We start from the raw sequence: 14,708 nt of genomic DNA, 5'->3' as shown, positions 1-14,708 counted from the left end.
TTTCAGAAGATCAGGGTCTCAAACCCCAGATTTCCTGTACAGCCAGTACAGCAGCAATGTACAAGTAGTCTCTCTGCTTCTGCATGTCTCATTCTGCTGAGAATTGCTCTAAGTTATTCACATCAAAGAAGGGCAGCATTTTTATTTTTTTTTGCTTCAGACTGAACATTTCCAACAAAGAGTTCAACTGTTTCCAAGGCTAGAAAATGATACTTTTTGAAAATCACACTACAAAATCTCTGATGAATCCTTTGAAAATCCTTTTATCCTTTAATTTTGAGGCAGGAGCCTGAAGTCTAGCAGGAAGAAAGCATTCAAAGCATGAACAAGCCATGGAAAAAGCCAAAGTTAACCTGACTGAATTTGTGAAACTGTAAGAAACTCAGCTTCATTTGCAGTAGACACGAAACTGTACAAGTTACATTCTGAGAAGGTTGTGGGCACAGTACACACAAAGGATTGATGGAGCTCAGCTGTGAAGAGTGCAGTCAGCCACCCTGCTCTTCAGACACAGTGGAGCTTGAGCAGGCTCAGTTGTGCACAAGGCAGCTGTGTCCAAGGCTTGCCCAATACCAGGGGGCCATCTCACAAAGATCCTCTCCAAGCACAGCCCTCCTGCGAGAGCCCAAGGCACAAGCACATGAAACGCAGCAGTCGTCTCCAGTGCTCTGTGCAGCGCGCATTTCAGAAAGGAAGTGAGGATGAAACTGTCACGTGCCAGTGCCTTCCACTACTCAAGCATATTCAGATGGTCTGAAAATCATCACCTCTGCCAAAAATCTTCAGAGATTCACTGAGCATATAGCATGAGGAGTCATCCTCTCGTGCCTTCAAGTGACCTAGCTTATGGGCAGACACTGTGGCAGGTAGCTACAGGATTCAAACATGAGCTAGCTGAGAGCAAAACATTGAAGATGAGGGAGATAAACAGTTATGGTAGCTACAGGACAGGAACAGGTATATGAAATAGAAGAATTAAAGTGACTGCAGTCTGGGCATAACAACATCCTGCAGTCTTTAGTTACAAGCAGGTACAGTTCCTGATGCACACAATGCATGACTCTCAACTAATAAGCAGCTCTTTTATATCTCAGCACGACTCAAAGGACAAGCTATGGTTGCACAGTGAAGCCACGTGTTGCAGGATTTCAGTTTCTTCACAGATAGGTATGCAACAAGTCAGGCAGAAGATCACAGGACAGAAAGACCAACTTCCTGATTTAACATAGCTGAATGCCTATCAGGAGAACTGCTCGCTTTACAGTGCCCCTGTAAGAGACTAGGCAGGTTATTTATGCAGACTTTCACCATAATCACTAACCGTATTTCTCTATTGCCCAACTCGAGACTATGGGTCTTATTAGCAGAAAAACTGGATGTTTGTGCCTGCAACAAAAGTTAATGAGAGCTCCTCTACAACACTGGTCAGCACTGTGAAACAGAATTGTATATAGTGCCAGGTATTAGGAGAAAAAAACAACTGAAACTGGGCTTTCAAAATTAGTGGACGCTTTTCACATTAACAATATTTTCTCCAGTGTTTTCTCCAAAAGATATGACTAAAGTAGCTTGCGTAACAGATTGTGAAAATAAATTCATTAAAATTTCAAAAGCACTCTGTTACTGCAGTGATGGAGTAATGTGGTAAAGTACCACACAAACTCATTAACTGCTTTTCCAGTAGATTTCCAATAAATGAAGTAAAACTGGCAGTTTTTGCTTACAACGAGGACAAAAATTTTAAAAATGCTTTTTGTAGAGTTGGGAATAGTGCATTTACACCGAATGAATGGTAACTGCTGTATGTTGTTATGTAGTTAAAGACTTATCCATCAATGTACAACAAATTATACAGAGTTGACATGAAGAGGATAAATTCCTTTAAAAAAACATGATTTTTGAGTATTCAATTTTGCATTTACAAAACATTAAGGTTCCAGTGCAAATGTAATCCTGCATCTGAATGTGTTTGAATAGTGGAAGGCACTGGCATGTGACAGTTTCATCCTCACTTCCTTTCTGAAATGCGCGCTGCACAGAGCACTAGAGACGACTGCTGCGTTTCATGTGCTTGAGCCTTGGGCTCTCGCAGGAGGGCTGTGCTTGGAGAGGATCTTTGTGAGATGGCCCCCTGGTATTGGGCAAGCCTTGGACACAGCTGCCTTGTGCACAACTGAGCCTGCTCAAGCTCCACTGTGTCTGAAGAGCAGGGTGGCTGACTGCACTCTTCACTGCTGAGCTCCATCAATCACTTTTGTGCCCTGCATAGACTTTGAGGTGCTCAAGCACCTCAAAGAGGAGAACTAGAAACCCACATTTGATTCAGCACTCCACCACTGGAAGCAAGCATAAAGTAGAGCACAGGTACAACATGCTGTACACACTGGACATGACTGAGGTACCACTGCAGTGTTCTCAGCTATATGGAGCTGCTTGAAAAAGAGCTAAGACAAAAAGCTGTGTTTTCTGCTGTAGCTCAGAGTAACAAAGGCAGCTATAGCTAAGGCTGGGTCATTTTATGCCAGGACGTGGCAGAGACCAGAGAACAGAAGCAGCTTTACCAATGATGAATGGTGATTTCTTACCAACACTAGAAAACAAAAACATTTTCTTTCTATGAACATTCAATATAATTTAGCAGGAGATACCAGTTATCACATGAAAGACATATCAGCACTACAGTAGTTTGCATTCTCCTTTGACACACCACTCAGCACAAGTGAGCTAAGACTTTCTTACTCACACAGTTCTGCTACATCCCCGCTTCCTGTCCAGCAGGTAAATCCTCAGGTGGACCGATGAATCATACAGACTGCAGTGCCGGTTACACACAGACACACCACGCATCTATCCCCAGTCTTTATCTCCACTGACCACACCTCTGTTATCATGGTGGTTCAAGTATGGATGATGAAGGCTGAGGAAGCAGATTAAAGCTGAACGTGAGTGAAATAAAGGTGGTATCAGTGGGCTTGGGTAAACAGCTTAAGGAGTTTGCATTCACTGTGCCACCTTACTTGGATATTTCAGCCTGTAGATAAGGAGTGTTCCTGGATTCTGGGTTAAAGCCAAGCTCCCACAAAGCAGCATCTGTGTCATGCTTCCTACAGTCACCAACTGGCGTGGAGATTCTGTCCCAGGCTCCAAATCTGGATTGTGCCAGGTCTGTGACATTGCTTCAAATGAGCTGCCAATTGGTCTAGCTAACTCATCCCAAGCTTCCCAGGGAATGGAAAGTTTGGCAACAGGCAACTGTAGCCAGGCCTGATAGGTGCAGGGTGGGTTTCTCTACTCTCAGTCTTACTGCTTCATGTTTCAGAAAGGAAAATTTCATTCCTTGGGAGAAATTCAGTTTATAGATGTAAAAACAACCGAACACTGTTTGTTATGTGCTATCCCCCAAAGCACTCTCTGTTACTGACAGAAATGAATCAGTTAAGCACTGGAAACAATACGCCACTGTGTTTGCTAGTCTGATGCCAGATGAATGGGTCACCTCTACCCCTTCCCAGTGCTTTCCCTACTGTTTTTAGTCTGTATCACTTAATTCTGTACAACTTCTACTTTTTTTATGCAGTCTTCCCCAAGGTGTGCTACACTACGGACAGACAATGCCATCACACCTAACTCATGAGAGTTTTAGAAGAAACTCTGTTAGTAGAAAAGGCTTAGAAGAGCACTTCAAAAACAAAATCTAAACCTACACCATGCAAGATCCAAATTAACAAGGACTGACAAGCCGATTCTTTCTGCTTCAGCCTCAGCTTTCTCTGCAAAAAACGACACTGACAGAGGAAGTAGAAGAGAGACAGTGATTCTACTGGTGCAGTATATGAGGTCACTTTTTGCTTGCGAGAATAGTATTATTACCTTTTCTGCTATCTCAATTTATAGATAATCACCACAAAATGAGGTGTCTGATGAACCTCAGTTCTTCTCTCAGTCACTCCTAAACAATCTACTATGCATAAATATAATGTGCATTCTTAGCTTCCAGAAATATTAGCTGTATTGAACTGCACCACACCGTGACAATTTAATAAAACTGATTCACTTTAACGCATTCTATTTATAATAAATGTTAGATGCGAGTTGAGAGGTTATTTTTTGTCTATGATACCTGTTGCATTTATCACCTGTTCAATAAATAAAGAGTTCAGCTTCATCAAACAATTCTAACAGGTTAAGAATGACAGAATCCAAAAATATACACAGACATGCTAATTCCCCAACTATTGCCCCAGCTCCTACCCTTATCCCTTTTCAGGTTGGCATGGGTTTTCACAAATAAATCTTCAACTCTGCTGAGCTGATGATAGCCTGGAAAAAATCTGCTTAAGTGTGCCCTCTTTAAATACAAGCACATCACCTGATGATGAGGAGTCATCATTACTTCCTTTCCAGGTGTAGTAAGCACTGCAAGGAGGTTTCAACAGTAGAAGAGCACATACAGAGAAAGGAGAAACTTCCACAGTATACTTAATCCAACAGGTCCAGAACAAAAAAAAAAAATCTAATACAGCTCTTCCAATTTTAAACTGTACGCCCAAGCAACATGTCACTTAAGATATGAAAAATGACAAGTATCGGGGGGACTTGATTCAAGAGAGAACAATCTTGTAACCTGTAAGTCATTATTTCAAATGTATCGAGGGTGAGAGTCTTATCAGATAAGACATTTAGCTAATTGCCTCTCTCACAACTGACTTGACTAAGACCTAGCTCATTTCCTTCTTGATGAGAGGCCACATTACTAATAAACAGTCACTGCTAAAAGTGACACTGCTGATGTTTGGATACGCTCCACCAGCTGACTGTACAGTGGTGAACAAGCCATCCTCAAATTGGGAGAATGCTCCCAATTCAGAGTTGTGACCCAGTAACTGAGTGACACGGAAACACCTACTGCTGTTCACCTCATGTTTGTTCAGTGTATAACAGGAACATTTCAGTATGTATGATATCATTCTAAGTCAGCTTAAAAAAAAAAAAAAACACACAAAAAGATATTCTATTAAAAGCAGTTGATCCACAAGCAGCAACGACAAGTCCTGGTCTGCGCTGGACTTGTATCCTACAGTCCTGCACACTTCTCAAATTAACAACAAGTTGTCACTGTCCCTTCCTTATAGACTTGTGCCAGGAACCTTCCCATCCCTCTCACATTTCCATATTTCCCCACAATTCCCTTACCTTTTGATCCTGATCCCTCAGCTGCCCTTGTGTTTTCTACATTTCCTAACCTCACTAGCCCACAGCATTGTGTGGGCCCTCCCATACTTTCCCCTGATTACCCTCAGGACAAGAGGCACTAATTGCCTGCTGCAGCCTGTAAGCACAGATCACCTGGCCAGCATGCACAGGTCAATTCACTGGTTAACAAGTGAAACAGAAGCCCCCTGGCTGAACTCCCCCAAGAAGAAAAGGTGTGAACTTGCCTGGGACTTCATCTCCCCCTCCCAGAGACTGATTTTTGTGAAATTTTAAAGACCTTTTGAAGAAAACTTTGGGATGCCTATCCCACTGTCAGATTTGGCTGAAGTCTACTGAAGTTGTTAAAATTAAATTGATAGAGTGATTACACAAGCTTTCTTTCCTTTGAAAGTAGGCTAAAAACCCATTAACAGTCTTACTTATGTCATCCCTTCATTCCCATTCTTCATTTAAAAATAACAATCCTATTCCACTGCATTAGCTTACATAATCCACCCCTGAGCTGAAATACTTGAAACTTTCAGGCCATATTTATTATGTGAATGTGTCTATATGTTTGTCCATTTTAAGGTGCTTGGTGTTATGAAGAATAATAGCAAGAAGATAGGTAAAAGCAAAGAAGCATTCCTAATGGCTATCCCCCAAAGTTTCTGGACTGGTATCATTGCGTGCAAGAACTGAACTGCTTTTTCTCCAGCGAGCTGTCAGCCGTTCTCATGGTTACTGATCTAGGAATTCGCAACGACGGGTCACAGTTATGAGAATGAGTATGTTATTTACTAGATAGAAACACGTCAAATAAATATTCTCCAAATCAAGGGGACAAGAGGCTGCTGTACATTATCATGCTGTTTATCCTCTGTGAAAACCACTTTTTAAAGTCTCTCTGTCCCAGCAAAGAAGGCGCTAACCAGACTTGCATAGTTCTTAAAATTGCTCACTCACATAATGAAGACAAAAATACATCTCTTGCACTCTCTCCATTACTATAAATGGACCAAGGGGGCTTTCACTGACAGATTCAACTGCGTATATACACTTTCCAGATGGTGTGAAGCAGCGGCAGAAAAAGCACACTTCCCATCTAAACACAATAAAAGGCAGGAACGTGAACTCTTGTCATAGGGTAAAATCTGTCCCATTGATTTGTTACTTTAAAAAAAAAAAAAAAAACAATATTTTTTTAAGTTAACCACCAAGATTTGTAAAGCTCCAGATATGATGTTACAAATTACACGTACACCAACACAAGCAACTGGTTTCCACAGAAGCACAAGTTCAGCTCACAGGGTAGCAGCAGATCAGGCTTCTCTCACACTTCTGTTGGTTGTCGGAGGGGCCTTCCTCCGGGAGAGCCAGGGCAGCTCAGTTTCCAAAGCTGCTATGAATTATCACAAAACAAAGCGTGGAATTTGTGATGAAGAAGTGAAACGCTTACCCACCAACTTTCTCTCAGCCATGGGCCTGCCTAGATGCAAACAGTGCTTCGTCCCTGCAGCTCCAGGCTGGAGCTATACCATAACTGTCAGCCACCAGCCCCACAGCATTCACTACCTCAGCAAGGGACCCAGCACTCCAGGGACATACCCACGTACCGCACTCAGCAACAAAACACAATTTAATGTTGTCACGATGTGCCAACTCGTCCACGCCAGAAGGCTCCATGAATCATTTAACTGAACAACCGCCTGCCGGCCCAGCGCGCTGCCAGGCAGAGCAGTTTTCCAAGGCGCACAGCGGGCACAGCACCGCGAGGCTTCCTGCCACAGCATTTAAGGCCTGGTGGCTCCTGGGCAGCAAGCCCTGTGTGCAGTGACAGCTCCAGTCTTCTGTGTTTCACTTGGGCCCGCAGGGGAAGTGCAAACTTTTGAAGACCCAACTGGGTTTTGACCTCTAGGTCAATGAGAGAGGCCTCTAGCTGAGTAGCCTGGGAGGGCTTTCCTCAGCTTAGGTCTCAAGTTCCTGCGTCTGCAGATGGCAGCCTTGAAGCCCTGATAACAGGAACACTATCAGAACTTCTGCTCCCACAGTGGAAGACCTGGGCAAGTTTCCAAGGTTCCTGCTAGGCACTGGGGAGCCTGGTAGGCTTGACAGTTCAGCAGTCCTGTGAGCCCTGGTCAGAGCTTAGTTGTGAGGTGCCAGGCTCCATAATCCTAACGTTTCCAAAGAAAAGTCTGAGGAAATTCTAATACAAGAGAAGCTTCAAAATGCAACAATTTCCCATGAATTAGGGAACACCAAGGTCGTTCCACTTCTGATTTCGATTTCATGCAGAAAATCTCTAATGTCTGTGTTCCGCTCTGAAAATGAACCTTCGTTTTCTAAAATACGCACACTAAACCAATAAATAGGAATCAAACATGCATGTTTACCTCTGAATACTACCTTCAAAATACAAAAATATTCCTCAAGTTATCCTAAAATTTCTAGTTATTTTCATATGCACATGTCTGCCTTGAGCCTAAAGCCTTCCATTCACACCACAGGGACCTACTCATCCTGCCTCAAGACTAATTAGCAGAAAAGATACGTCCTGTAAAGTTGAACCCACAGAGGTTCAAGGCTCACACTTCTGCTTGGCATGCTATGTTTCAGTAAAGAAACAGCATCTGTAAAGACTGGACAACTGGGGCTGGCTAGTATCGGAGTATTGCCCGGTACCAAAAGAACAAGCCTGTCCTGGTCGCCTTCAGGTACCAACAAGCCCAGGGGGCAGCCACTTGAGATGGAGGGCAGCACACAGTGCCAAAGGGAAAAGTACAGATTCCCAGGATCCAAGCTCTCTGTGGGTAATGCAGCAAGGAAAGGAGGGATGAACTACACAAGCATGCACCAAGCAGATGAAAGATCTGGCTCATTTTATTTATTAGGCAATGTCATAACTTGTTGATGCTTAGTGCTGCCATTTTAGAGTCCTAGATACAAGCCTCAGCTCTGGCTTGCCACCTTGCTGCACAAGTGGCAATGAGATAACTAACGACCAGCAGAATGCAGGCACCTGGTGAACAGCTTATCCCAGCCACCCACAGGTGTGGGAAGTTAACTCGACTGCTGAAAATATTTTACCAGGTGAGTGAGTACCTACTTAATTAATGAAACATTAACAAATACCAAAGCTGCACAGAATTTGGGAAACCTGCAAAAAGCTTTATAAAAGATTGAATTCTCGTAATACTATTGAAGTTCTCAATGCCCAAAGTTCTCCCCGTGCACCTAAATGAATAGGATGTTCTCTCAGACTTTCATAACGTGACTACATGTATTCTTATATGTGTATAAATCATTTGTAAAGCTTTGGTTTTTTTTTAATTTCTTGTCATTAAAAGGTGAACAGAGCCTTTATTGACTTTGCACAGTGCCTAGAAACTTCCTAAAATGTAAAAGAAAGTGATGTTTTTCACATCCACTTACACATGTCAGACTGGAGGGAAAGAAACAGTTTAATAAATAACTTTGGATTCAATATTGCATACAATACCAACGTACCCCAAGGTGCAAAAGCAAAACATTGAAGGCAGCCTGGTTTCTCACCTGAAGAATAGTTTTTGCTTTGTGTTCACAGACAAGTTAGCAGGAACTACAATGCCATCCCAAGTTCTCTGCATTGCTAATGTTATCAGTAAATTCTTGCTCCCTACTTACCACGCATACGCCTCACAGCTTTACCTCCACAGAGTTCATTATCCCACCCACTCGCCCACTGCAACAGCAGGGATGTTGAGTCAAAGGATCCAACAGCCCTTTTCCATCTTTAATTTCTATTCTTCTACTAATTTCACAAAATCCCCACTTGCACAGCACATAGTTCAGAAAAGAAAGGAAAATGGTGAGAGTAGTGATTGCTTCCCTCTATACACCACTTTCTATCTCAGGATAGAAAGTACAAATTAAGTAGTATTATTACAGGCTTCTTGGAACGCAATATAACAAAGTACAAAACTTTTTTTTTCCCCCCAAACCAGGCCACAAGTTGATGCAAACAAAACCAATATTGCGCACAGCATTTTAGCTTCTGTACTATGTGTCCTCTAAAGTAGTAAACCCACAATTACCCTGAGAAAAGTCCAGCTGGAGGTATCACCTACAACTAGCATTACTTCTTGCTTATATATATTTCTTTCAAAACATATGTTCTGCTTGAAAACAATTCAGTGCCAATGAGTTGGCAGCAGAACAACAATTTAAGTTATGTTCTCAATAAATGTAGGAGGGGGAATTTGCTAAAGCAATGTATTTCATTTACAAAACCCCAAGGAACACATTACAGGGAGTCAGGCAGATATATGTTAATGATCACAAAAAAAAAACAGCTAAGTAGATGCCTTTAAAAGCTCACTTCATGGATGAAAGCTGCCAAATTACAGAGGGGATTTACTGAGAAGAATGTGTTACTGCCAGAATGGACAAAAGCATGCATTCTACCCATTCCAAGCTCCTCCCCATCTCCTGTCATGCTCACAGCAAGAAGCAGCTCAAAAACTGACAGCCACAGACTCCAGGATTGGAAGAGACAAAAAAGAAATACCTGCTGGTAAATGCCTGGAAAAAATGTTATTTTGAAGATCTAACAAAATAGACTGGGGAAAAAAAAAAAAAAAAAAAAAAAACACCCTACCCACGAGCAAAACAACGCCCCCAAGAATTCTTGGGACAGCAAGCACAGTTTCACAGGAAACACAACACACCTGAGGAGGTTTTAGAAGGGCCAACGCACAGAAGCATTTTAAAAATAAGAGCAGCAAGCTGCACGGTGCGGTGCGCTGCCACCAGCCCAAGACAGAAGTTTCCCGCAGTTTGTGTGGACGAGCAAACAGCAGTTTCACCCCAGCTGAGGCACAAGCCTCACTGCAACGGGGGGCTGCCTGGCGACCCCCAGGCAGCCAGCACTCGTGGGCAAGCCCCGCACGCAGAGCGCGGTTCAGAAGCCTTTTCTCGAGTTTTTCTTTCTTTTCTTTTCTTTGTTTCTTTCCGGTGCGTGCTGCCGCGCCGTTGTTCCCAGCTACAGAGCCCCCCGGCGGGTCGGCGTCCCTACCTGGTTGTGCTCCTCGCCGTGCTCCAGGTGCACGATGCCCTGGCTCCTGCCCTCCGTGTCGCTCAGCACGTCGTCCTCGGAGTCCTCGAGGAGGGACGAGGAGCCCGTGGAGGAGAGCGAGGAGGTGGAAAGGCGGCGGGACTGCAGGTGCAGCGAGCTGTCCGTCCTCAGCCAGCCGCTCTCCGCGTGCGACGGCGGCGCCTTGGGGCTGCCCTGCGCCTCCTCGCCCTCCTCGGGGGTGACGGTGAGGCGGGGGATGACGGGCGGCAGCACCCCGTTGGGGGGCCGGCAGCCCCTCTTGGCCGGGTCGGGCAGCTGCCGGGCGGCGGCGGCGGCCACGGCGGCGCAGCGAGCCTCGAAGAGGGAGCGCAGCTCCCCGACGCTCAGCCGCGGGGCCAGGCTCAGCTCCGGGCTGCCGTGCAGCCCCGCTCGGGGCTCCATGGCCCGCTCGGCGCCGGCCGCCGGCCGGGCAGCGCCCCAGGGCGGGCGGCCGGGGGCGTGCATGAGGGAGCGCCGCGATGCGCCGCTGCCGCCGCCGCCGGAGAAACTTCTTTGTCGCTCGCTCAGTCGCCGGCCGCCGCTCGGAGCCCGGCGGCGAGGCTCATGTCCAGCCCGCCCTCCCTGGGCAGCTCCGAGGCAGCCGCAGCCCGGCTACCGCGCCCGCTGCCCCGCCGCCAGGGCCATGGGGGCGCTGAGCCGCCGCCCCGCTCCGCCTCGGCGCCGAGGGGAGGAGCGAGCCCGGCCCCGCCGAGCCGAGCCCCGCGGCGGGGAGCCCCCGCCCGCCCCCTGCCTTTCCTCTTCGCCTTCCCGTCCCTTCGCCGCCTCCGCCCTTTTGCTTTCGCTTTCCCTCAGGCGCCCGCCGCTCCCCGAGGGCCGCCCCGGGGTGGCACCGCCTCAGGGCGGCCCCGCGGGGCGCCCACCCCCCCGGCCCGCCCTTACCTCAGCCCCCGCCGCGCGCTCGCCAACGGCCAACGGCTCCCCGGGCACGGCGGCTGCGCGAGCCCCGGCCCGAGCCCCCCTCAGGGCGGGCGCCCGTGACATTCCCCCCCCCCGCCTTCTCTGACTGGATTTTTTCCAATAACCGCGCTCCCCCCCCGGCTTTTTACTTCTTGCCCGCCTGACTCCCACTCTGCCTAAAACGTAACCCTGCTGGGTTGCGACATGTGTTGTAATTGTAGGTATTAAGGCCCTTGGAAGAGGAGCGGCGTCCTGCCGCAGGGTTACATCAGCTGAGATGATTAGTAAAATTAATAAATTTGGAACCGACTGCTAAAGTCTTCAACTTAGTTTTTGCTCATTTATCTCATTGTTTCCCTGCTCTCTCCCATCTGTCTCTCCCATCTGTTGTCTCTTGCCTGGTGCTCAGGCAGGGAGCTCCTCAGGAAGGGGCTGCGCTCGCTCCACACATGATGTGGCACGGCCGTGGCTGGGCTCCTGGACCCTGCCATGCTGCAGATAAGCTTTTGATAACCCACCTTGCTGCATTTGGGTTACTCAGTTGCCGTTGGGTATTTCACAGCCCAATCTCACAGATATTCCACGCAGTGTGTTCCCGTGAGGTGGCTGCTGAGCTGCTCTCAAGCACAGAGCTTGCAAATGCCCTGGAGCACACCCAAGGCAGTGGGGGAACTCCACGAGCAAAAATTCAGGCGTCTTTAGAGACTTTTCTAGAAGCAGGTGCTGCCAAGGGGTATGCGGTGGGTGAGGCAGGGGTGACAACTACCCCAAAATTACATACACTTACCAGTAAAGTGCAGAAGAAAATGTTTGGCAGTGCAGTATTTCACTAACAGAGGCTCAAAACCAGCACAACTGTAGTCACTTGTTCCTTCAAGGTAGACAGGAATAGTTTTGTGTTCTTCCTGAAAGAAGATAGAGTCATCACTTTTATTACGAACTGCGTAAGTCATTTCAAATTTTATAGTGCAGAAAGTCTTAAAGTATGACTAGGCCTCAGACATACTGAGAGTCATAATTTAATTGAAAGCGTGAAGTGATGGCTTTCTAAGAATACTTGCAGTTAAAAATTTACAGTTACAGCAGAAAACACAGAATCCAGTTTAAAATGGTTGTGGAAGATTACACATGCACGAGCTGGGCCCACTTAACTCATTTCTGTAGCTGTGACAGCTGCTGTCTGTAGATGAGCAAAATAGAAAAAAAGTTTATCCAGAGGACAGAGGTAGGTGCAGGTTTCCACAGGCCAAGCAGGGAGCCCTTCTGCAGGTGGAAGGACAGCTCAGCTTCCAGCGAGCTGCGGCTCACTCTGCTGATTCTGCAGTTGCAGGATTATGCGGGGTCCATGATTAGGAAACTGGCCAGTTACATGGTTTCCTTATTTAGAAAACCTTAGCTCTCGCAACCGTTCTGAGACCGCCAACACACTCTACATAGTTCATTCTACAATTATAAAATATAATTTAAAGGTTTTAATTTCAACTCATAAAAATAGGTACAAAATACATGCAACACAATGTTAATCAATTGATACATGTATAAAATAGAAAAACAGCGTTTTAATTATATCGAATACTGGCAATTGGTTGGATTGCATTAGATGATAGCTGCTTTTATAATGCATCAGCTTTGGAGAGATACTGATCTCTGAAATGTGGGTAAGATTTAACTTGAAGTCTTTCAACACTAGCAGGAGGATGAAGAAATTCTTCAGTCAGCCAGGTATCACTGCATTAACTCATCGATGTACAGCCGTTTTAAGAAAAGGAATGGTGACTGTGACCTGATGGTGAAGTGGAGATGACTTGTATTTTCCACTTGTGAAATGCTGCATTCCTGAGAGCAAAGGACTGTCAGCACTCATTAATGATGCTTGGCAAGAGCTAAATCTGATAAGATACAAATATGTGTCCCTATTTTGCAGATGGGTAAACTGATACGCAGACAGCAAATGGGTTGACTGCAGGCATATAGTGAGTCAGTGGCAGAAAAGGGCACTTCAGATTTGCTGCCTGCTACTCTAACCGCCAGATCACGTTCCCACCTCCAGGGGTGGTAAGTTTGTCTATTGCAGCCATTCTGATTCATATTGATATTACCCTTACTGCTGTGGTTTCAAATTTCATACAGTCCTGATACAAAAAACAACTTCTGCCTTTATCTATGTGAGAAAAAAAAAAAAAAAAAAGAGAGAGACTATTTCACTCCCATTAAATCCTTTCTAAACATTGTTTTTATTCATACACTGCTTATTTTTACTTCCTCTTAGTTTGCATTCTCACAGGGTGTCTAAGCCTTGACAATACAAAAGCAATAAATATGTTACAGATGCTTCTAGTAGACTTGAGTGATTTCACGTAGAAAAAAGTTTAAACATGATCCAGAGGGGAGCCTTGGATTTAGTTTAGCACGTATAAAATACCTCACTCCCAACATGAGCGAAAAGCATGGCAGCTGAGAAACACCCCATCTTTCAGTTCAACCTGAGTATAGCCTACAAAGACCTCAAAAGCAGACAAAAGTTGTGATTCACGTGTTGCTTTTGGAACAGATAGAAGAAGATAATGTTCATAAGTTTTGATATCTCTCTCAGGACCAACCAATATAATTGGGAAAATAAAATAATAAATACAATACAATACAATACAATACAATAAAATAAAATAGTGGGTCAGCTTTCGTATATGAAGGTCCTTTTTAAGAACTAGAAGAGAGGTACCCGAGCCTGACAGCCCGTCCTGTCGGAGGGAGGATGCTGCCTTGCTCACAGGCTCTTCGTTATGAGGCCTGAGGTTCCCCCCAGTGGTGGAAACCGCGAGCACAGCTCCCCGGAGAAGAGAAGCGACGAGCGGTGGCTGTTCCTGTGTTCCCCAGCCCTGCTGTCAGCTCAGCTGTCAGTGCCCCCTAGTACTGCTCCTGGGCAACACGCAGGCTGTGAAAAACTGGGGGCCTGAAAGAAGAACCCCAAGCAGCTGGGGAAACTCTGGGAAGATGCTGCTGGGTTTAAGTGCTGGAATAAAGTTATTTTGGATGCGGATTCCAAGGATGTGAGACATGACTTGGCAGGGGATACTGGGATTTGAGCAGGCCCTCAGCTACAAGGGTGCTGTAGGGTTTTGGTGGAAGTGAGTGTGGTGGTGTTGATCTCAGTGTAAGGTTTAGAAGAACTTACAGTATGATAACCTTCAGGACAGCAGCTGTAAGCTGTGGAGGTCCCCTCGTGGCTGAAATTAAAATTACATTTCCAAATCGTGTTCCTGAACAAAAGTACCAGAACTATTCAGCTACCTAGCACACAGTTTTAAGTGTGGGAGCTCGTGGGGAACAGAAAATTTCTCAAGCACAGGCATCGGTAGCCCCTGGGAAAAGGGGCTGTAAGTGCCTGAGATCATCAAGTGAGAGCCACAGTGGTGAGAAAAGATGCAACATTAAGGCCAGGGAGAAGGAAGGAGTGCACACAGCACCAAAATGACTTGCAGCACTCTGCTGCTGGCCTCAGGGCCAG

General features: G+C 45.9%; 1 protein-coding gene across 1 annotated transcript in view; it reads right to left on the bottom strand.

The window, feature by feature from the left end:
* Positions 1–11,088, bottom strand: part of ITPKA (inositol-trisphosphate 3-kinase A) — a 36,911-nt gene extending 25,823 nt beyond the window's left edge. The window contains exon 1 of the mRNA XM_068683885.1: positions 10,247–11,088. Coding sequence (XP_068539986.1) covers positions 10,247–10,750 — 504 coding nt within the window. The 5' untranslated portion in view covers positions 10,751–11,088. The remainder of the gene's footprint in view (positions 1–10,246) is intronic.
* Between the last annotated feature and the right edge of the window lie 3,620 nt (positions 11,089–14,708).

This window comes from Anas acuta, chromosome 5, assembly GCF_963932015.1.
Source record: "Anas acuta chromosome 5, bAnaAcu1.1, whole genome shotgun sequence".
NCBI lineage: Eukaryota > Metazoa > Chordata > Aves > Anseriformes > Anatidae > Anas > Anas acuta.
The sequence above is the reverse complement of the archived record's forward strand: the minus strand, read 5'-3'. Positions and strand labels throughout refer to the sequence as shown.